Genomic DNA, 25,743 nt, shown 5'->3' on the forward strand with positions numbered 1-25,743 from the left:
AAAAAAGAAAACAAGAATTAATTTTGCTGAAAAAAGTTTTCCTACAATAAAATCCTCACATTTCCGTTCTGATAGTCCTCTATTATAAGCTCCTCAAAAATGTTGCTATCATCTTCCTCATCGTAATCATCATCACCATCATCCTTGTAATCATATGCTACAGTCGACAAACCTGTATCAGCATCATGTCCTGTGACAGTTCCTGTGTACCAAAACTCCTCACCATCAGCCTCTTCATGAAAACGGTGGTCAACTCGTCTACCTACAATAAAAGAAGGATCCAAGGGCACAATCCTCAACTCTCCAGTATCTAGGTCATCTAGCAAGGGGAATCTGTAAGTCTCTGTCTCATCATCATACACCAAACTGTACATGTACTTACCATGTCTTACCTTAAGTCCTGTAACAATACCATAATACCATTTGCTGGATCCGTCTGGTTCTTCTATCAAGTGTTGAACTCTCTTACCAATCAGGTCATCGGGTTCAGGTGTGTCTGGAACTACCTTACTTACTGTACCACCATGTGAATTCAACCTGTCAACCAAGGCATCTCCACTTCCAGGCATGTCGAACACTTCTCTCTTCTTCATTTCTATCTGACTCATCTGTTTGGCTTTCTTCATCTTCTTCATTCTGTCCACTTCTCTCTTCACTCTCACATGCAAGGTGTTCTTTTCTGTGTCAGTCATCTTCGTTACGTGGAATAAAGAATTAATTATTTCATAAAAATTATCTACTTTAGAACCAACACAATATTTATCAACATACCTGTGGACCTCCATCATCAGTCCTAGTGACATCTGTCCTGAGGAAAGTCTTCTTGTGGAACCAGTGTCCAATAGGTCAGCTTCTGTCAGTCTTATCTGTCTGCATTCTCCTCGGTACCTGCTGTCTGGATAGAGCAGCATACATACCTGTGCACTTGAAGAAGGACCTACTCTATCCAGCTGAGACTCAAAAATTGATAGATGGGAAAGCAGGTTTTCCCATATATCATACTTACCAACTTACTCACCCTAGCCTGGATCTGACAAACATCAGCCATACCTACCATACTTACCCTGGGCTGAGAGCTTCCAACTATTCCATCCCCACATGGTCCTACCTCAGACTCAGCCTATATTCGTCTCATAGCATAGCCCACTATGCTCCTCATGCCATCTGAAATAAACAAGTAGTGGAATTCAATGAATATGTACTGTGAAGCCGTTTTAAAGCAGAGTCTAAACACAAAACTAATCGACAGTTCTTGTAAGTAATATATGATTCAAATGTAAATGCTTATTTGTTACCATGATTAAAAGACTCAAAAGTTTTACTATTAAAATAAATAAAGCTACTAAACTAAATCAAAGTATAAAAACTAACTTACCATGAATTCGAAACATCTCCAGAACTCAACAAAATGAAACTAAAATGATGAAAAACAAACGGAAAATAAAACTAAATCATAATAAAATTTACATCAGTGACAAAATAAAATAAATATTTAGGCAGCCTGTTTACTAATACTTTCTTCTGAAATAAATCAATAATTAGAAGAAAAAACATAGTACAAGTATGTTTCATATACATACAACAAAAGATTGGTATTATGAGTCAATCAATGTGATCCTAAAAAGGCAAAAAAATATTAAACCATAATTAATTAAAATTTAATGATAAACAATGTATATTATTAGGATTTTAAACCTTTTCCAAGCAATTGTACATGTATATGAATATTAAATAAGTAGAGCATCTACAATCCTCTAAAAAATGAATATGTAAGTTAGCTGTTAAAAATTGTACAATATGAATATATAAAGTAAACTTAACAAGATGCAGGTCATATGTAAAATATGCAATTGCCACATATATAAATCTCATCAAATAAGTTCTATTTATCAAGTAAAGTACAAGCAGGGCTACATGATAATTGTTCTAATAAAAGTCATAATTAATATATATTAACTCTGATATTAAGATAAAATGAAAACCAGAAAAAAAAGTTGTGTATCATTTGAAGGAGCAATTTAAGGTTGATTTTTTTTTCTACATATGATAATTTTGAATAAATAAAACAGTAAAAATAAATACAAAGAAGGTTTATGCTTAAACATGTGAGTTTCATATAAATTCGGCACTACATATAAATTAAAATTGAATTATCAAGGAAATTAAATGCAATGTGTGCAAATTCTCCCAACCAATAGGAAAAAAGCAAGGTAAAATACAGAGACTTCCGATAATATAGGAAAGTCAATAAAATCCGAAAGATTTTGAATGGATTGCAATCAAACGTTGGGAGAATTTACCTCAGTACATATTCATCGTTTAATAAAAATGTTATGGAAACATATTCCAACTAATGCTAAATGAGAGTAATCTTTTTTAAATCAGCTCATACAGAATCAAACAAAAATCAGACCTTCCAAAAAGGTGAATATAGTTTTTAAGCTTGCAGATGATAAAGGTCATTCTAGAATTTGACCTTACGGAAACAGGATTATTAGGCTTATATTCGACATAATTTAGGTACTTACCGTAAATGATTGGCCTCCATGGCCTAGGTCCATCGTTGTCTGCACCACTAGTCAAAAATCTGTCCAGACAAAAGTCGGTAAAAGGCATTTTTCCACGAGTGTTCGAAAATCTTAACAGAAGCTATGGCGGATCAGTAACATCCGGTTAGCAAGAACGATAACCGGTCCCGCTTTAATTTTTGTGAAAACCACGCCCTGACCACCCTAATATCCAATCGATTCCGCAAGCTGTTATTGTTTTTCTTCTGAAACCAGGGTTACGGATGGACGCTGAAAGGATTAAATTTTCGGAATCCAACTGAGTGTGCATTCCGGGTACGCAAAAACTTTTTTTTTCAACATGTTTTTCCTTAAAATTACGTAAAAAATATGTTTTTGAACCAAACAATTAGCCTGGCAACCGGATTATCAAAATTGAAGATATTTCCAAAACATTAAGCCATAAATGAAGAAAATCGGTCCAGTAATAGCTTGCGGAATGAAATTTGAAATAGGTATGATCTTTGACACATAGTTTTTCCGGCGGCCATTTTTCTCAAAGTATCGTCACTTCAAACGTTTGTACCAAATGACCAACAACTCTAATAACAATGAAAGCTGTATATTTAGAAAGAGAAATGTCTCAACTTCAATTACATATATTTTTATTGTCATGCAATGGATTTTTGACCATTTTCTAACGTGTTAAAGTTGACTCAAAATTGAGAATTTTGCTCTCGCAAGAATACCGATAAACGCACTACCGACCTCCCTACTTTCATCTGTGGCAACATCCCTTCGGCTCCTGCGTATGGAGTGTTCATATCACAACTCATACGTTATGCCAGAGCTTGCCGAAACTACGCAGACTTTTTGTATCGCGCTAGAACTCTAACAAATAGGCTTCTGGAACAGAGTTATGTTGCTACAAGATTGAAGTCATCACTACAGAAGTTTTATGGCCGTTATCATGAACTTGTGGATCGTTATGGTTTATCCATCAGCACCATGAAAACTGATTTATTCAACGGGTCATAGTTTTCCTTCACTCGTTTGTCTACCCCTGACTTGATTTTTTATGAGCAACTCGGCGGGTGTTTCTAGAAAAGCAGAGGACGCTTACCCTACCGGTGCACCTGGTCCATGCTCTCAGTTTTTAGTGGAGTCCGAGTTGCTCATACTTTTGTTACTTTGTATGTATGATTTTAGTTACTTTATGTTCTTTGTTGTGTGTGTCTGTTTTCCATGTCTGGTCTTTGTCCCTGGATTACATTCTTTTGATTACTGCTGTAACCTTGGTTCCCTTGATTACTCTTTCTTCAACACTTTTTAAGATGTTTCGTTTTTATTCCTGCAAAATAAAGTTCGATAGTTAGACCACTAAAGAAGGAAAGATTACACCAAGAAAGAGACGACGATGACAAATATCATGAAAATTGAAAATAATCGGAGAAGCAAGAACTGGATGCACTGGATAGTACATCGTTACGGTGTATACATCTACACCATTAGAACCAATTTGTTCACCGTGTCATAATTTTCCTCTTTTGTTTAACCCGGGCTTGACCTTTTATAATCAATTCGGTGGGTGTTTCTAGAAAAAGCAGAGGATGCCAACCTTACCGGTGCACCTGACCCATGATCCAAGTTTTGGTGGGATATGCGTTGCACATTTGCATTTTTTTTATATGTGTTAATTTGGTTAATTTATGTTCTTTAATGTGTATGTATCAGTTTTCCTTGTCTTGTCTTTATCCTTAAGTAATTTCCATTTGATTTCTACTCGACTCTTGAATAATCGTCATCTGATTTTCTAAAAACACATTAGAATGGGTTATCTGATGCTACCTTTGACCGAAAAAAATCGTCAACTCTATTCTCAAGTTAGAGTTGAACACCTTATTCTTGTACTAAATGGGTACATTTTTGGGGTACCAGTCGAAGAAAGTAGACGTGAAATTTTGAAGTGGAATGAAATCAACAAAAAATATGTAAAAAATTAGCTTATCCATGCCAGGAAGCTTGATAATGCGACAACAAGTTTCAAAACGAGTGGACACAAGCGTAAATGCTGTTAAATAGTGGGTTAATGTAATGTAATGTAATGTAATGTAATATTTGAACATTTGTAAATTATTGACTAAACCTATCGAGTAGACCGGAAGCAGTGTCAAATGTAAACAAACCAATTTGTGTATCTTCCCGTCGGTTCAGTATGAATTCATAAGCTTACCAATGACTTTTAAAGTAAATTGAGTACACTAAGTATACAGATATAGTAATACCCCCAATGCAAGCTGATTCTGAAACAGACAAAAAACGAAGACGTAGGGAATCATCGCAACAATCACCCCAAAGTCATCAGATAAAGAAAAAACATAGACATAGAAACTCTAATTCTTGTGATAGATATTCAAACTCCGAGTCAGATTCAGATAAAAGTGAAGACTGAAGTATTTGTGCCTGAAACAAACATGTCCACGCCACCAACCGTGAATATTAGCCCTGAAAACATTGTAGAAATAGCAAAAACTGTCAAAACTCTGATAATAAATGATTGGAACACTATAGTAGAAGAAAAACAGAAGCCTATCTTAGAGGAAATCAGTGCACTCAAAACAAAAAATCAGGACCTTGAACGGAAACTAAACGACATTGTTTACAATACTGAGCGAGAAAGAATTTCCTATGAACCCAATGAGGAACTGAAAAAAGAGATTAAATTCTTGAAGGTTAAATGTGATGATCTGGAACAACATAGTAGGAAGCAAATGGTGCGGATAACGGGAGTTCCCTACACTTCTGGTGAGGATACAGATAGAAAAATTCTCGAGTTAGCCAAACAAATCAAAGTTGTTATGTCACCCAGCGATATCGCGATAAGTCATCGTACAGGGAAAATTCACCCCGACAAACCTCGTCCAATTGTCGCGAGAATCACAAACCATAGAGCCAAGATGTTCCTACTGCGTAACGCCAAATACTTAAAGTCCAAACCTGAACTTGCCGGTATCTCTATTAACCAGGAATTAACGAAACTGAGGAGTACGATTGCCTATCAATGCAGACTGATAGTCCGTCGTGAAAAAATGAATGCAACTTGGGTTGTTGACGGCAAGATTTACATTACGGACAAAAAAAATCTAAGATACACTATCCGAAATATGGACGACTTTGAGGAAATGCTAAGCATTTGTGGCATTGATTTAGGAAGTTTAGATCCAGAAGACGACCAGAACACTGAACCAAAACAGACGGAAGGTAACAACGACGAGGACACGTATGCTTAGTTCAGTGCGATTGACGCTTGTTTCTTTCTAAGTTTTTTTTTCCATGAACATAACGATACAAAGGAACACAAATATGAGCTAAATATTTGTTTGTTTGTGTCTTTATTGTATGCTAAGACAGGTGTACAAGTGCATACAAGTTTATTTCGATATAAAGGTCCAAACGATCATAATTATAACAAAGTTACTGTTTTGTGGCGTTTTACCATATCACATTTAAAATAACTAAAATTTTGGATTTTTCCTCCTACAATTTTGAAGCATTTCTTGATATCACTTCCCTCTCCAATAAATAAGTGAAATAAGATTAAAGTTTAGTTATTGTCCTCCTATTATCCAATTATAAGTGTGGAAGACCGATCCTACTGTTAATGTTATTTTCAATTCACAATATTTCAATTTTTTGCGCTTGTACATATGATCTCACCCTAAACACTTCTGTTGAATTGTCAGACAGGATGTTAATTGACTTACCGTTAATGGATGGCCCTAAATCGTGCAGTAATCTGATAAATATCCAATAAAATCTATAGCAAAATTATCATCGCAATATAGTAAATATTGCTGTCTTTTGTCATATATTCCTTTTCTGAATATCATTATAGAAACAGTTAACATATAAATTGATGACTAATAAATCCACTGTTTTCGGGTTTTTGAATGCACATTTTTACGTTATCAACTAAACACTCGTCTGCCGAAATCCAAAATCCCACTCAAATTGAATATTCCCTAATCTAACTCCTGTCATGGTATTCCAAGCGACCAAAATCATAATTGTGTAAATATGTTACTCACTTTTGTATTAATTTCTATTATGTTTTACTGCTGTGGTTGTGTGGTAAGGGTATGTCCTAAAAATGTTAACCCGACACGTGTTTGTATTTATATTGTATCTGAATCTGTTGTTTGTAAACAATGGGGTGTGACCTAGCTACGTACAGGTCACGTGTTGTGTTAAACTATGTACGGTCCGTTCGATTGCCCAAGGCCAAGGTCATTAATCTGGATTTTATTATACTTGTGAATTTGTTCTGCTTAATGGGGAAAATATCAATATATGTTTTTTTGCTTCTACACTTTGGGGTAAATAAAAAAATCGAATTTAAAAAAGAAAATCAATTCAAAAATACAAAGTTTAGACTTGACTACCAAGGTCATAAGAATAATGATATACATAATCATATTGGTAGGGACAATAATGATGTGCGATTCTCTGTCATATATGTATCTTTTGATATATAGGTGTGGCGATATAGGGAAAAATCCAGGTCCTTCGTCGGAATCGTCCATTTCATCTTTATCAAGCTATATTGATAGTTATATAGATATGTTTGCAAATATCCGCTATAAGGATCTTGTAAAATTTTCATATTAAATGTTCAAAGTTTGTTTACAAAACTGCCTATAGTTGAAGCTGAGCTAGGGGACAGAGACGTTATTATGCTCACTGAGACATGGTTAAAGCCTGATATTTCTGATAACGAGTTAAAACTAACCAATTTCAATATACCCTACAGAAAGGACAGAGCTGGAGACAAGTTGGGTGGTGGTGTATTAATTTATGTTAAAGATTCAATACCAAGCAAACATAGACCCGATCTAGAAATAGTTAACTTGGAATGCATCTGGGTAGAAATTACTATTAACAAAAGCAAACTATTATTTGGACTGTTTTATCGACCTCCAGATTCGCACGCCTATGTATGGGACAGAATAAATTTGTCTATAGAAAATGCACTAGCCACAGGAATAAGTAACATTGTAATTTGCGGGGACTTAAACGAGAACTTGCTAAATCATCGAAATAATAAGTTACGTGATATTACAAATCAAAACGGTCTGACACAAATTATCTCCGTTTTTGTGAAACGTCGTCTTCTCTGTTCGATGTTATTTTGACTAGCAACTCTGATACAATAGTTTATTCGGAAGTAGGTCATAACATCCCCGAATCTAATATACGATATCACTGTTCAATAAGCGCAATTCTCAATGTTAAAAAACCGCATACATCCATTTACAAACGGAAAATATGGGACTATAAACATGTAAATATCGAACAATTTAAAAACGATTTAAATCAAGTCAATTGGGAAAATATAACGATTAAAAACGATGTAAATGATGTTTATGAATTCTCGGAGAAAATTATGAATATCGCTGAAAAAAAACATACCAAACAAAACAGTCCATTCCCAAGATCCACCGTGGATGACTTCCCGTATAAAAAAGTTAATTCGCAGACGTAAGCATTTACACAACAAAGCTAAACATAAGAATACTATAGAATCATGGGACCGTTTTAGGGCAGCGAGAAACGAATGTGTCAACGATGTTAAATTAGCTAAAGAAGACTATATGAACAAACAAATTGAAATACTTGAAAATCCAACTATCACTGTAAAAAAATGGTGGAAAATATTGAGGAACTTATCAGGAGCGTCTAACAAATCCTCTAACTATCCTCCCTTATTAATAAATGACGAATTTATAGAAAATGACCGGCATAAGGCAAATAATTTTAATTTGTACTTTAGCCAACAAGCTCGAGTCGACGACTCTGAAGCGACATTACCCGACATGCCTCCAGACACTGTCCATTTACTAAGTAATATTAATATAACAGAGCAAGAAGTATTTGATCATTTGGGTGCATTAGATATATCAAAGGCAACTGGTCCAGATAATATAAGCGCCAGAATTCTAAAAATGGACGCAAGAGAACTCTCTGTTCACCTTGCTCGTATTTTTAAGTCCATACAGTCAAGTTCATTCCCAAATAGGGAGTTGCTGAACAACTACAGACCGATCGCTCTTCTCTCAATATTAGGTAAAGTCATGGGGAAATGCGTCTTTAAACATTTTTACAACTTTATAAATAGAAATAGTCTTATAACTAGTGTACAGTCTGGCTTTAAACCTGGCGACTCTACAACAAACCAACTATTACACTTAACAGAGTTGTTTGGTAAAGCGTTAGATGCAGGGAAAGAAATTCGGGTAGTTTTTTTGTGACATAAGCAAAGCGTTTGATCGAGTCTGGCACGAAGGTCTCATTTTCAAACTGAGAGCAATTGGCGTAGGTGGTAGTCTTTTAAAATGGTTCACGAGTTATTTATCGAATAGGACGCAAAAAGTTGTTATATCTGGACAGTCATCTAATAGTTTTAATATAGAAGCAGGAGTTCCCCAAGGATCAATACTTGGGCCCCTTCTATTCCTAGTATATATAAATGACATTGTCCGTGATATATTAGGCAATATAAGATTGTTTGCAGACACTTCATTATTTATAATTGTTGAAAACCCATATGCAGCATCTGAATTACTTAATACTGATGTTGAGAAAATTCATCAATGGTCTAAACGATGGCTTGTAAACTTCAATCCAAAAAAGACGGAAATTATGACCATCTCCCGTAAGACTAGTAAGCCACACCATCCCCCTATATATATGAACGATGAATTGATAAAGGAAGTCGAAACCCATAAGCATCTTGGTTTAACTTTTAGTGAAGACGGTAAACTCCTTAATAGATAAGGTTACCCCTCGTATTAATGTTCTAAGAAGTCTGGTTTAAATTAAAACGTAAACATCTCCAAACCATTTACTTTAGCTTTATACGACCCATCTTGGAATATACGGACATAATTTGGGACAACATTCCTCAATATCTTGCTGATAAGCTAGAAAGTTTACAAATTGAGGTAGCCAGAATCGTTATTGGTGGAACAAAATTAGTGTCTAAGGCTAACCTTTATGGAGATACTGGTTGGGAACCACTCTCAGTAAGGCGTCAAAAGCACAAAATTCTAAAGTTTCATGAAATGTTTCATAACAAAACACCAGAATATTTATGTAGCTTAGTGCCCCAACAATTATTACAAATTCACAATTATAATACTAGACGGACTCACGACATTCAAACTGTTAATAGCAGAACGGCGTTTTATCAAAATTCATTCTTACCATCAGTTGTTCAATTGTGGAACGGACTCCCGGCTGAAGTTCGAGAAAACTCTTCCAAGCAATCTATTAGGAATCATCTTAACCAAGACATAAAATGTCCTCCTCGATACTACAACTTTGGAAAACGCAAATCTCAAGTTCTTCATGCCAGACTAAGATTAAACTGCAGCGCTCTAAACGAACACTTGTTTAATTGGAATATTACTGATAATAAATTTTGTTCTTGTGGATCTGTAGAAAATAATAGACATTTCTTACTACAGTGTCCTAATTATACAGCTTTACGACAAAGAACTATAGGCACCCTTAGTAATTATAATACCAAAATTCTTCTCTTCGGTGATCCTTCGAAAAACGATCACGAAAATGAAAATATTTTCGAACAAGTTCAGAATTTCATTACTGAGAGTAGACGGTTCGCTCTGTAGATGCTTAGCAACATTGCTTCTCCACCCTAATATTTACGATTATGACTGCCTAGCTTTGTTACATGTAGTTAACTGCATTTATGTCTCCAATTGACCGGACTATAAACATAGCCATAGATATACTTCTCACACAATCGCAGCAGTTAGAATTACTTTTTAACCTTAATTTAGCTGATTTTTGCATAGAAGTTGATATGTTCTTAATATATGATCACATTTATTGATGTTATAATCACATTCTATCTGATTTTTTTCTGGGGGAGACGGATTAATATAAGGAAACTTGTTTCCGAATCCCGATTTCTTATTTATGTTTTATATTCTGTTATGCATTTTCTAATAAAATATGGTTTACATTAAATGGGTAGCTTCGTAAGACTACCTTACAAGCGTAAACACAAACGAAATTTACCATACCAATCCTCGAATTCTATGATCAAATACCTGTATGACGAATTTGCTAGTTGATCCTACATGTATGAGATTATCTTTCCACTTGCTCCTCACCCCATGTCACAATATCCCATTTCCCATTGCCTCATCCCCCAATTTCCATTGCCCCATTACCCCATGCTACATTACCAATAGCCCCGTCCCTCATTGCCCAATGCATCACTATATTCCCCGTTGTCCAATGACGTTCCGAAAAGAAAAAGTACAGCAAATGTTTTATCGTACACATGTAGTGTATTACGAGATTCGCAAAGTTCGATTCTGTGCAATAAATTTTAATTTCAGAATCTTGAAACAGGGTTCGGGAATTGCCGAAATCACGCGATACTTGAATTGTGCACGTATTATTGCCATTCCAAGCTGCATTAGAAATAATAATGAAAGATATTTTTAAAACTATAGATATATTTATGAATTGTGAACGAAATTATTTTTTTAACGTTTTTATGGACATTCTTCATTTATTCCAGATTTAAAATGGGGAAACACTCATTTCCAATTTTCCAAGTGTATATAATCAGTCCTTATTATACAATATATTTCTGCAAATTGTATCTTATTAGTGGTTGCGACTCTTATATTTAAGTCCAAAATCTTCAAAATGGCATGTTTTTGCAAAGTGTATATCTACGAGTACTTTTAATATATCCATCTGTCAAAATGCTAGAATTGTCAATATAAGTATTATATGGATGATTGTGATATTTCAGACCTTAAGTTCTTAAAAATGAGATATTTTTGCAAATTAGATGAGTGAGAACACTTGAAATTTCCATAATGGTCTGACATTATTGTTCACGATGTAAACATTGTAAAATTAAGCATTATAAGTGTGGCTGCAACAAATTTACTTTAGTCGTTTCAATTTCTTAAAAATGATACATTTCTGCAAATTGTTTGAGTGCAAACAGTTGTAATTTAAATAATGGTTCAAAATTATTATTTAAAATTTAAAAATGGAAATAGTACTATCGTGGTTGGTGGTTGCGACATTAATATCTTAACAAATGACATATATTTCAAACAGAGCCTGAGACTTGCCCCCCCCCCCTGCCTGGGTAAGATTTTGAGACTTGCCCCCTGCCTGAGTAAGATTTTGAGACTTGCCCCTTGCCTGGGTAAGATTTTGGCAATTTGGCAATGATAAAAGTTATTTTGTTTGTTTTGATTTTTAAATTTCTTTTTGAAACTTATCTATTTAATTCCACTAAAATGATTTATATTTCAAGAATGGATAATAGTGAGATCAACGTTATGCACTAGAAATGGTTTATTTTTTGTACAGAAATGATTTAAAAAAAACCCCTTAACATCCACAATGTTTTGTTAGTTTGTTAATAGTTATTTCAGGAAATCTCAGTCAGGTCTAAGTGTATTCACTAATTAGTTTGATGAAACAAAATACGTTGATACATGCTATCAGGGCAATAGGCAACGGTGTGGTGTGTTGTTAGAACGTACAGAAAAAAAGTATCAGTTTTGATTTAGTTATACCAGAAAGAGTGATTAAAGTTCTTCTGTTGGTCATCATTAAAGATCATATTGATCCAGTGATCTTATACTCAAAATAATAAAGATAACATTTAAAGCCAGCCATACTTAAAATTTTGTTATTTATTACATGTCGGAGGGAATAGCCTCTTATTAATGTTAACAAAATAAAACTATACTTCTTTTGTACATTCATTTTTTTCCATAATCCTTACTATATATGTATTGCAAATGTGATGCATGTACACTGTCCACGTATTGGTTTTCTAAAACTGAAAACTGAAAAAAAATCAAATATTGTACTGTAAAAAAAAAGAATGTACTGACAAGCTTTTATTTCATTTTAGAAGAGCAAATTTATGAAACAAACATCTTAAGTCGGTATAAAATGGTTAACATTACAATATCTACTGTTATTTCAAAATATCCTTTAAAATGTGTTTACATCTAACAGTGAAACGAGATTAATCTCTCATTCAACATTTTGAAATACAACGATACAACTCTATTTCTAAGACTGAATCTATAAGTTGAAAATTAATTTCTTTAAACTTTTCAGAGCGTGAAGTAGTTCTTTGATATCAAGGAGTATTTTTATGAGATAATGATGGAATAACGGAGTGCATGTCATCACGGGAATAATGATGAATGAATTTAATTGTTTGCATAATGGCAAAAATATATATCACACATTCCTTACCGGTACTGGTTTCTTTTTTTATTAGAAGTATGTAACCATTCTAATATCAACAACAGAAATTTATCAAAAAACGACTGTGTTGTATGGCAAGACGCTCACTCTTAAAAAAAACCAATGTAATGAAATATATTTTATAAATGTTACATGCAAATGATACACATACAAAAGTACACTTTGTATTCGAATACATCTGCACAATTCAATCAAGAATAACAGCTTTGCTACTAGTCTTCATTTATTTCCTTAACATATAATTTTATTTTGTAATAAAGCTTTTGATTTGACGACGTATTGATGACGTTATACTCTTTCGCAATTTTCCGTACGTCCGGTCTCGATTGGCAAATAACAATCTTAAATATTGCTTGGTAATTTTACTACCAATAGTCATATGAAACAAAGCCCTTCTAAGAATTTTAGAAAGTTTTTATTGTAACCATTTCAGTATTATAACAATACACTTAGTTCAAGAGGAGTTAATTTGATTAGATCACGAATATTTAGTAGTAAAGTATTGGTACACTAATTAGATTGCTATGCTTTTTGCATTTGCTCTTTGTTTTCATAAAGTCTTAAAACAGTGAAATACTGATCTTTATAAAAAAAATACCATTTTACAATTATTTTTTTTAAGACAAGGTAATTAGATACAAAGACAAGTTAATAAATTGATAACCCATTGTCAAGATGCAACGGTAAAATGCCTTTCACTGGTCGTAGTACAAGGCAATGACACGATTTTACAGTACTGTGTTTCAAGTGTGACGTTAGAAATAAAAACACCTTTGTCTGTTAAAATGCATATCCATATGCGGTAAATCCGTTCATGAAAAATATTATTTAATGAAAACATCAACAGAACATAAAAATCAGCTCAGCTTCTGTGTGGCTTAGCCCAAACAACCCATAACAGGGAAATTCCCCCAGAATCTTCCGTCTCATTTTATTTTACCCAGTTTAACGGCCATGGCTTTGCCTATAACAAAAAACTAATGAAATGGTCAATGATTGGTTAATGAACACTGAATAGGAAGTGCAAAGTCGTGTCGAAAACAATAAAGGTAATATTAATGTGTTAACTAGTAATCATGTGTTAAGTGCCAGTCTCTTTAAAAATCAGGCAAAATGGGGAAAAATCAGAAACATGCATGTCAAAACTCCACCGATTTAACAAAATAATTTCACTCAATGATGATTTCTCTATTTGAACATATTACCTTTTGATCTCTGCAGCACTGGATTTGTTTAGAAAGTTTTCAAAAGAATGGTAGAAAAATGTGGATTTTTTATAGAATTTTCTGCCCTTAAAATGTTCACTTTCAGTGCATTTCAATGAAATTATAAGTCAATGTACCAAATGACATGGACAATCTTGTCTTTTGTTCCTTGATTTTTATGGTGCAAGTAGTCAAATTACACTATCAAAATGCTATGGTTTTTTCATATCATGTTTCACACACTGCCTAGTTTAATAGACACTGACACTTAATATAACGACTTAAAAGGTGAAATGCAACTTGACCTAATAAAGTTATCCGGACGAATAGGTTCCAAAACGTCGTTGAACAACAACTCTTTAATAATTTTAACCTATATTTTCACGATCCTTTATTAATTTTAACATACACTGTAAAGAACTACGCTAATAATACTGAAATTATGTTATGTAATTACTAAACCAATGAAGTCTCAGATAATGTTTTGTCAGGGAGCTCACATGTTAAACTTTGTAATTATTAAGGTCTGTGATGTAATTCAAGATCTTTATACATGTATGTCTCATCCTTTTATTGTCTTCGTCTTTTATCGTTACGTAAACTATATAAGTAATGTGGTCATGTGACTTCATGCAATGTATCAGAAATAGAACCGGTTTTGAATTTGACTCCCTCCATTGTCTATAAACCTCACTGTCGATATATTTTGTTTCAATCTGTGTATTTATATACATCAGTTTGGGGTTGCAATACAATTGCATCTTTCCTGTAATGTTGGTGTGTCATCTGACTTCTTAGAATTAATGTACATTTTTTATGGGAGGTTTAATAAACGAAAGATCGACAAACGATTTCCTGGTCCCATTTCTTATTAATAACTCACTAAAGATTATACTCAGCGTCACATAAATAAGATACTGTTAAAATTTGAATAAAAATATTTTCTACGACTTTATTGACACTAACCGTCGTTTAAATTGCCGTAAATGACTTGTTCATTTGTTTAGCCAATCGGCTTCTCCCTAAACATTGAATCGTTAAATTCCGATGAGAGTTTAATTCTCGGTTCAAATATTTACATTGTCAAAAGTCGGCCATGTTTATAGTGATCGGGGGGTTGCTAGGAGATGTTGTTTACGTTTAAATGGTTCGTCCAAAAACCGAAGAACCCAGAATACATTTCGGCGCTAATTCGGATATCTCGGATTTACTCTACGCGAACATCGTACAGTACCGAGAAATTGATCAGGCAGACGATTGTCACCGGAGTTCGACGGGAACTTACGAACTTCGTTTGTAAACAAATCGTCCCGTAGGAACCAACATGGCGGATATTAGTATAGGATTTCCCGTAAGGATTTGTTACGCACGATTTCAGCCAATAAACAACTCGTTGGAACTATCACCTCATGCATATGTGCGAACTATCTTCAGATTCAAAAGAGAGACAACTCTTGCGGTAGGTCCCGACAGTTTAAAAAATAGAGCTTCAAATCAAAAATATGCTGTATGTGACGTCGAGTATAGTGATCATAACTGAATAAAAACCGACTTAAGCTTACTGGAATGATTTTCAAATTTTCAAAGTGTTTGAATGTTTTTTTTAGGTATAACTTGATAATAAACTGTCATAAGTACATGATTGTTGAAGTCATATATCTGCAAGTTGGAAGATATGTCAAGCACTCATTAACACGAACTTATACCTGTCCTCAGTATAAATATGTAGCAATCTTATATGTCATATATATAACACAACTATTGCTGCAATTTATATCTTCGTCACATATAAATAGGAAATAAAGCAAATAATGGTGATCAAAATATTATTCAAGGATAACACACATACAACAAAGACAAGGATAACACACATACAAAGAAGAGTAAAATGAATCCAAGTTAATCTGATGCTTACATAAAATTGATGTAAAATGCTGAATACAAATGTTCCAATGATTATAAGACTTACCCTAGGTCTACCTCCTTCAAACTAAGAATATTAACCAGATGCACCAGCAGCGAAAGATTCAGTTTTCTAAAATGTTTCGTACAGGGTAATTAAAGGGGAAAGAAAAACTATGACGTAGTGAACGAAAAGGTTTAATAGTGAAGATGGATACACCACAACCATCCACAATTTTATGATGACGACTGTAAAACGTTTAGTTTCACTCTTTCTATATATCTCTAACAGTAGGTCAGTATAACAAAGGTAACAACAAAATTACTGGACATAAATCCAATTCATGATAAAGTTCAAGATAACACGTCATTTATAATGGAACATGAGATCAAAGGTTCTGATTAAATGATGTTTCTTCTTCTGGATAAGATTTGCCATAAATTCAGTCTAATAAGAGTTAGGAATATGTCAGCGAGAAGCAGAGCATAATTTATTATGCCGAGTGTGTATTGAAAAACACGCCCATCACACTGCACAAAATTGTTCTCTATATCAAAATTCTTGACAGCATTCTTCGGTGTATTAAAAATAGAATTCGAAATCGTTTTATACAAAGTATGGATAGTCTCTTCAATGTACTAGTATTTGTTTATAGAATAACAACGATGAAGAATACTTTTAAGTTGGGATTTCAACTAAGTATGGGGAATAGTAGAATTAATAGTTGAAAAAAAAATAGGTCTTGACGCTATTATATTCCGATAATAATCTAGCATTTAAGGTTTCCAGAAGATCTTTTACATCTTTTGTGGATCCAAATGAATGAATCCATTCTTTTACGAAAAATAAACACCTGCTTTAACTGAAAATACTTCAAAAGACAATCTTTTTATTTATGTATTCTGTTCATACAAGGTCGAAGTTGACAATTTATACTCATTGTAAAACGAATTATACGACACAACAGGATTACCACAGACACAGCTCCACAAAAATATCGTAATTTAATTATTTTTACTTTATAGTAGAATAGAAACCAGTGATCTTTAAAATTAAAGTCTGAAACTTTCTTATTTTAGACAATGATTTTACTTTTTAAATCTTATGTGAAAACAATCTTCCTCTTTACTAAAATGCAAGCATCATGCACTAAAAGAAATTATGTGTCAAATTTGTCAAATAAAAAACAGCAACAAAACAACACCTTAGTATGTTTATATCTAATGTTTATAAATCTAAATTTTTCCACAGGTTTCATTATGTTGATGCATAAGCACATGAAATAATTTTGCATGTGTGAATGAGATTGCGAAAGTTAATAAAGAATAAAGACGTATGTATACGGTTTTTACATATTTATCCGGGCTTGTTGCCATATTGACACAATGACTGTCAAATAACTTCTTTACGTCAATTGCAGAAATTCGGTTTAGCTGATAGTTTTTAACTTTTATAAGTATGTTTGATGATATCATGTTTTTATTCTGTGTGAGCCTCGTGCGGACCCGGGTGTCAAAATAATAAACCTACAGCAGCGCTAAGCAAGTCGTAAAAAAACGACTATATAGCACTCAGTACTTTTCGGTTGGGTGTTAGGGCGCTCAACGTTCAACGCAATTTAGGTGTGTGCCCGGGAAATGGAATGGGTAGCCCTGTCATATAATATGTTGGTGTCTTCAAGCTATAATATGGAAAACCTGGTCATAAACCTTAGTGGTACCCTGACTTGAAAAAAAATGTCACCTTCATCGCACGTTAAAAAACACTTTAAAAAACACTTTCCCTTTTTCCAGTGGCAATCAAAATTCGTCGTTGTCCTTGTGTCCCATCCCATTTTTTTCATTTTGTCATCATTTCTAGTTTATTTTGTCATCAAATTTATGTTAATCGCCCGGATATAGCTGAAATATTGCTGCTTGGGCTTAAAACACTAATCAATCAAGCAATCATTTATTTTGTTTGATCAATGTAACCATATTCTGGCTACTTTCCTAGGGGTAAATGTGATAGCAGTTTTATTATTAGTTAAGTTCTTAAAGTTCGTATTTGACATTTCTCATGCAATCTTGTTATAGTAGTGTATCATCCACTATGGAACGCGTATCTTTTCAGATGCACGGTAGGTATATTGTAATAATGTGCTCGTTTTAATAGCATTTGGGTATATCCCTATTTGTTGGTGGTAAGGTCGTGTATCGTTGTTCTGTGCGTACGTTCAGTTTTTATTTATATTAGTGTGATGTATTCTTGATCTATAGTACCGCCGTTATTTTGTCCACGCAATCCACTTTGGTTTTACATTTAGTACAACTATTATCTTTTTTATCATAGCTTTTTTCCTATCATTAATGCAAATGCATGTTTAACCAATTGACTTTAAAAATAGATAAGAACAAAATCATTTTGTTTATACGATCTAGCTTTGTCATTTTTTTTTTTTTTTTGATTTTCTACATTTCTTTTACCAACATTGTTCGTTTCCCTGTTTCATTTATTTAGTTCATTTTTTATTTCCGTTGACTAAACCAGAATAAGAAAAAAAAACAACTAGAAGTAAATATCAAAACCTCTTTTAACGGGTAGTTGTTTCTTTTTTTCGTTGTATTTTAAAGCATGTATCATCATCTTGTGCCAAAGTTTGATCTTTTTTTTATATGAATCGAATTTTGTCGTGATGGAGGGTTATATCCTCTTGATACATATATTTATGTTGACAAGCTTGAATGATATAACAAGTTGTGCGTTAACAAGATACACTAATTCAACATTCACTGCCTTTCCGGGAAAGTTTTTCTACCTTGATTATGTCTCATAATCTAATAATAAGACGGAGATATCAAAAGTGTATTAAATGTTTTTCACGTTGAATGTTCATGAAATAAACAATCCCGTATGTATCCAGTAATCCAATGTAAACCAGGGTCCAGTAAATGCGAGGTAAATGGCGAATGTGAAATTGGTTGACATTTAAGATTAAGACGAAAGTTGAAAATATAGCATCTATATATCGTTTTTGTTTCAAGCCACGTACTTGGATTTTGACGTATTCGAATTATCCCACTGAAGAAGAAAATATAAATTGGACTGCTCAGAAATCAACACAGCCTTGAAGACAGTTTTCTCATGCGAGATCTTTATACCAGGTCAGCAAAAACAGACATTTACCATCTTAAACGTAGTCATCGAATATTAGTTTATTTGTCATGAATCCACATTATTCATAAGCCTTTTATGCTTAAAACTATAGGATCTTCGAACGAACAACTTATGCAAAGGCTAACCCAAGATTAACTTTTTTCAAGTCAGTGGAAAATATTATATTACATTTTATAACATAACGAAGTATTGAAAATTTAGAAAGTAGAAAGTTTTTACAGGTTTACCAATCATCACATATATGATGCAGCATCACATGCCCATTTTATTGAAACTGTACCTTAATATACATATTAAAATTTTAAAAAATCTGTAATAAAGGAATTCAGTTTCTTTACATCCGCGTAAATATAAAATATAATTTATTTTGGGTTTCATGAATTAAGCAGTGTAATATTGTTTCACAGAGTAAATTGAAGTTTTTTTTCCATTCAAATAAGTTGCATTTTATAAAAATGATGAGCAAAGTATTTCTATTTGTGATATCGTTTTTGATATCATTTAAAGGTAAGTAATAATTTAGAATCGTCTTAAAATTACGTTTGTTCCTGTTTCAGTATAATGGATTAAGATTATGAAACAAGTAATGAATTGTGAAGACCTAAATTTCAAGCGTTACTGGAAAATATGATGAATAAGGAGTGCCTAATCAACTAAATTAGTTTTATATACTTTTTACCGACCATGAACTTCTGACCATGTTTGTTTAAAAGGGGAAGCTGATCACGAGAGCACCAGAGTTCACACACGGGTTTCGTTTGGTTCATACAAATCGGCTATGTCTGTATTTTTATTTTGTCTTAATTTGTTTTATTTTGTTATTGTGTATCTTTTCTTTCTTGTTAACAAGCAGATAAAAAATAACACATTTACAGCAAGTTGAAACTGTATTTAGTTAAGATTCGATAAAATTCAAGGTCCCTTGCAAGTACTACAGAAATATCGATTACTTATTAGGTATTTATTGAGAGTTGAAAACAACTGCGAGAAAATGAACATCTCAATTGTTTCAGTAAAGTTAACTTCGATTAAATTCCCAATTAATTGTTCACATACCTATTTAATCAGACGTTTATGTTTATAGGTTGGTTCTATGACAAAGCTAATTGTATGCACGCTAGTTCCGATATACAACACTATAACACACTTGCAAAAACCAACGACAACCATATGATATGTAGGAAACAAAAGTAATACTAGATTTTAAGAACCATTTAAAATGAACCATTAGTTGACATTTGGACGAAAACAATTTGTTAACATGTGCAGAAACAGGTACAGTTAATGTAGGTGCTCCAAAATTCTACTTGGACATTGAAACGAATAAGGAAAAAATACATTTTCGAAGAAAAAGTTGCTCTTTGTTTGGTTTTTGTGTTTGATTTTTCCTGTTTTGTTTTAAATTCTTTAAGCTATTGCTTGTTTTGTTTTGTTGAATTTTTTTTTTATTTAGATACATATCAATATGCCTGTTCCTACAAGAATGTAACCTATATACTCTCTCCTAGTGGATTCTATACGACCACATATTACATGTATGATCCATGTTTCCTATCCACTTGTTGTGGATCATTACTTCCTGGGACTCCTAATGTATGCTGTGATGCCATCGGGGTTATAGTTGGAATCGCCACCGGCTGTGTATTCCTAGTGGTCATTGTAATTGGAGAGTGCTGTTCGTACAAACGGCAGAAAAAGAAACGATGTGTGGTTAAGGGTAAGTGTTTTATTTTCAGTGTTGCCTACCGCTATCCCTCATGTATACATCATAAAAATAGGGCAAAACAAGGAAACAACAAACTAATCATATAAAAATTATTTCATCAGTGTTTTATACCTTTAGTATTTATTTAAAAGAATAAAATAGAATACTCCTTGTTGTTCGCTTTTTGCATAGATTCTAAGTATCAAAGTATGATATTAGGAAAGTTCAAGCAAAGAGACTCGAGTACATTTGAATGAAATATTGATTGAAGTGTTATAATTTCTGCCATTGGCATATGTTTACTTTCCTTATGGGGTAACATATTCTATGTAAGGAAGTTGTATATTATACCTACAAAAATGATAAGGAAGTAATTAAAAAAAATCATTTATTACTTATTTTGATTGGTTAAGTTCAGGAAATATGAATGACAAATAATTTAAAAGTGGACAACTGCATAGTTAGAAAGGAACTAAATACATATAAAATACAAATAAAACGCGATCAAATGAAGAAAGAAAGGCCGAAATTTTCGGCTTTACCGCCTTCTTAGGATCGAAAAGCACTATCCGAGAGGAAAAGACGCCTACTTAGAAAGATTTGAGGTTATTCTATTGGCAACCATTATAATATAAATATGTGTGACCTTTACTCCTTATAGAGAAAAGAGAAATTCTAGAATTTGGGCAAAATAAATGCCTTTGTTATTAAAAGTATCTATCCGAACAAAAAATTTCTTAATTTATTAAATCTATGACATACTGAATTGTACAAAGACCTCGCTCATTTAATAAAATATCTCAAAGTTTTCTGTGGTGTAATTTTATTTATTCATGGAGACTGAATGCATTGAATGTGGTTTATAGTATAGTTGTTTGTGTTTGTTGTGATTGTACGTGTATATGTCCTCTTGTACATGAACATCTGTGTGTGTATCAAATATAGTATTGTCGCTTTCTTCAATGTATACACTGTAAGGCAACTAATTGCTTAATTATTGTCATTAGTGTATTGCAAAATACAAAAATGAACATTATAGCAATACTATAATTATGACTACAATTACAGTAAAGAATTATACTTGAACAATTTCTTAAATTAACTAAATGAGTGCATTGTGAACATATTTTCAATAAAAAGTACGATGTAACTGCAAATATGTTATAGACTGAACAACAGCTTGTGATTGATATTTGCGAGAGAAAAAAACATCGTAAATTCCCATATGTCTACGTGTTGAAGCATATGATAAACAGTGTTGTCTTGTCGTTTATACTTTTGATATTGCTTTTTCTTCATGATTAAACGATTTTTTAAGCAAAACCAAAAACACCCTTTTGTCAATATAAACCAACTTTTGAAATTCGATGTTTAATATTTCGGTTTAAAGTCAACCCCGAGAGAAATGGAGATAGAGCTCATTATGGGGAAGAAAATTCAGGTGACATCAACGACTATGGAGAACTGTTTGTGGGCTTTGCTGATACAACGAAATCGTTATAATATTACCTTTTTCATTATACATACTTGTTCCACCGGGTATTAGAACATAAAACCGGATTTGTCATATAACAGTATGTTGGAGACGGAGAGGGAGTATGATAGACATATGAGCTTATCAAGTTGCAGATAGAACATTCGATCATCAATTCCTCGTTGCTTTGTTTAAGATCAAGACAACCAGAAAAACTAGGCCATACTCCGTAATGAACAGGAGATGCAATATTGGGACGCTTAAGAATTCCAGAACGAACAGATAATAGGGTTTTAAGCTCCACAATCAAGCTTTAGCAGACACTGACAATCCCTCACTGAAATAAAATTAGAAGAGTGAATCCATTATAAGCAGCACATTCAAGGACGAGTTTAGTGGTTTTTCTTCACAAAGAATGAATTGAAAATTTGGTTATGAAACAATCTGGTCAACGAAAAAGTGTAGATGTTCTCAGAGAAAAAGATACAATTTGAACAAGCCAAAACAAAAGCAAAGAAAGAAGTTAGGAAAGTTCAAAATAAAAGATATTATATTAACAAGCAGGAGAGGCCATGGCCAGCAATGCCACGTAGTATGTTTACTACATATCGATTACACGCCGACTGTTCGGCAAAAAGAAGAATTACAATATCATGTAAAGATTTGAACAACAGTTAGAGTAAATTGATAAAACATATCAGACGTTCCTACAGTATCCCCAAGTTGGAAGACTATGCTGTTTAAACTTGTGTTATCATATGAGATGAAATCATAAATGCTCTGCTCAAAATTAAAAAAAAATGGAAAGTCCGAGGATCAGATTAAATTAAAATCTAATGTCTTTAAATTCAACCCCAGAACTTATATTAGTTTATTACGTCAAGATCTGGTAGAATACAACTGGGAAACTGAAACAATATGAATCTTAAAGCCATCCAATGCATAGAGGGGTAAGACATGGTCATCTACAGTCACCTCTTATCATCTTATCACCTAGTTATCAACTGCATTATAAACATCACAATGGCATTACACTAGATGTATTAAGTAACCACTTACTGTCAAGCTTGAAGAACGACTTTGTAGAGGATGAGTGTTCATTATTTTACCAGTTCTAACATTAGCCTTGTTTATGACCTTACAGTCTTCCGGCCTTCAGTCACTTAGACTCAATACACATAATAACTCTGTCCTTATCGTTGACAGCAAATCTATCGACGACATCCGCATTTTCGAATATCTAGGAAGCATTGCCTCAAAATATGTGATGAGGATGATTTTAGAGGAAGGCTAAGAGGGGAGCAAACGGATCAATAAATTGCTTCGACAACATATTTGTCCTATATGGTGAACGTCATTATCAACAAACTATCGGCATTCTAATGGGAACAAATTGTGCTCCTATACCTGCTGACATATACCTTCACTCTTATGAGGCTGACATTATAGTGCAAGTCTAAAACGTAATCTTGTGAAATTAATTTACACAGCATTTAAATTTCGAAGTGATCTTTATATTACTGATATAATATTTTTTAGTATTAAGGTTCACAATAATTTATCTTATTAATATTTACCGATACATTAATTTTATGTCTTTTATCTGATGTGTATTTTACTTCTTTATGTGTAACTGTATACTTTAAAAAATAATTGAATGGAAAATGTTCTGAAATATGGCAACTGAAACTTAAAGATTTTACTATGTAATTTTAACATTAACTTGTAATTAAGATCTTAATTACTATTAAAATATTTATTGTATTCTGCATGTTGGCTTTCTTGTATAAGTATTTAAAAATGTTGGTATTCCTAGAAGACAAACAATAGGTGTAATATAAGTAAAATAAACATTCTGAGAGTATTCCATGGTAATTCAATGTACCCTACTGGAATAAAAACCTGCATATAATAAAGAAGAATACAAAGTGTGCAACAAAGACATTCAGCAAGATATACACAACGGTAACAAAATTCAAACTTGATCAGTTCACAAAATATCAAATGTAGGTATGACAGAAAATAGAGCGGAAAACGTATGTGTCTGTCTGTTGAACAGGCGGACAGAGTGCAAACCTTTAATCACTTTCGTCAAACGTCACTGGCAAGAGACTAATTTTGAGAAAGTCAACTGATTACCAAAGTCTGGTCCTCTTAAGGCCTGTTGTGATGACACCCACCGGAGCTAAAGAAGAAATACCTGTGGGGTGCATTATTGCCGTTGTAATTGTAGTGGCATTGGTGTATTACGGGCGGTGTCAGAGAATAAGTATATTAGCAAAAAAATATATATTATGCTTTTGTCAGTGTCAGTTGATTATTTTAGAATAAGAATATAAACTCAAACATTTCTAGAATAATTATGTTGTTGATGCTTTCCCTTTTTCTGGTAATACATCGTTTGAAAGGCAATAAAAAGCTTTCTTTACCATGGTCAAATTAAAAAAAGAATTGCTTGGGTCTAGTACAAATTATCTAGTTTCTAATGGAATCTATTATATTTACTGATTTCATATCAAATTATCTGCCTCAACAAAAACTTTTAACCGGGTTACAAAAGATATTCATCTTTTAATTCTTATTCATTATGTCCAGAAATCTTGGTTTTTCAATCAATTTTGACATTTTTGGCCCCAAAAATAAAGAAAAATTGAGAAAAACGCATTTTGACACCATTTCACACCTTATTTTAGCTAACTCTAGCTATATATTACCAACAATAATGTTTTACAGATTATGCCAAATTTGACGTTAGTGAGAACCAGGACCTTTACCGGAACAAACATAACCCAAAAGTCGACTATCATATATATCAGGTAATGAGTGTCAGAATTTTATACAGTCCAGCGTGCGGTACGGGATTTGGTCAATATGTTGCCCGGTAATTCAGGTTTTGTTTCAGAAATTTTACTTTAAATGTTATCCAAATAACTGTTTTCTTCTTACTACGAAGTGTTTCTATGATAATAAGTGAGAATATAGTAAGTCATATCAACAGCAATGACATCAAAATTCCTCAATGCCTTATATAGATTCTTTTTCCTCTTAACTGAAGTGTTGCCTCTGTGTAAACATTCAAGAAGAAAATTTTGTTCTACCCATAGCCGGAAGTATGTCTGTCTCGCATGATCATGGACTAGCCGGCATTCAGACGAAAGGGTTGATTAACAAACGCGACTTGCGCATTTTGAAATAACTCAGTAAATAAAACTCATTATCAGAAGAATTCATATTGATAAATCAATTGTTAATACTACAGATATAGAAATACAAATAACATATGTTACAGTAAGACTTACATTTAATGACTTCGAAGTACTGTAATTCGATAAAACTAGATATAATCACATACAAATAAATTTCAGTTCTTGATCTAACGGGCAGCTCGAAATAAACTTTCTACTGGTAAAATGTCATTGACCTCTTATTAAGGTATGTGATGTCCT

General features: G+C 33.1%; 1 protein-coding gene and 1 pseudogene across 1 annotated transcript; one reads left to right on the plus strand and one right to left on the minus strand.

Moving 5' to 3' along the window:
* Positions 1-41: 41 nt before the first annotated feature.
* Positions 42-1,421, minus strand: LOC148614770 (uncharacterized). The gene is made up of 2 exons (XM_088590468.1): positions 1,376-1,421; positions 42-1,164 (listed from the first exon to the last, which is right to left on the minus strand). The coding sequence occupies exon 2, from the start codon at positions 909-911 to the stop codon at positions 42-44; it is 870 nt and encodes a 289-aa protein (XP_088446594.1). The 5' UTR covers positions 912-1,164; positions 1,376-1,421.
* A 3,560-nt stretch (positions 1,422-4,981) lies between these two features.
* Positions 4,982-10,450, plus strand: LOC148614771 (uncharacterized; annotated as a pseudogene).
* The last annotated feature ends 15,293 nt before the right edge of the window (positions 10,451-25,743 follow it).

This window comes from Perna viridis, chromosome 6, assembly GCF_037379345.1.
Source record: "Perna viridis isolate PV_CMFRI_1.1 ecotype Kerala chromosome 6, ASM3737934v1, whole genome shotgun sequence".
Lineage (NCBI taxonomy): Eukaryota > Metazoa > Mollusca > Bivalvia > Mytilida > Mytilidae > Perna > Perna viridis.

Excerpts from the sequence above, each read along its gene's own strand:
- LOC148614770 (XM_088590468.1), bottom strand. The coding sequence starts at position 911 with ATGCTGCTCTATCCAGACAGCAGGTACCGAGGAGAATGCAGACAGATA.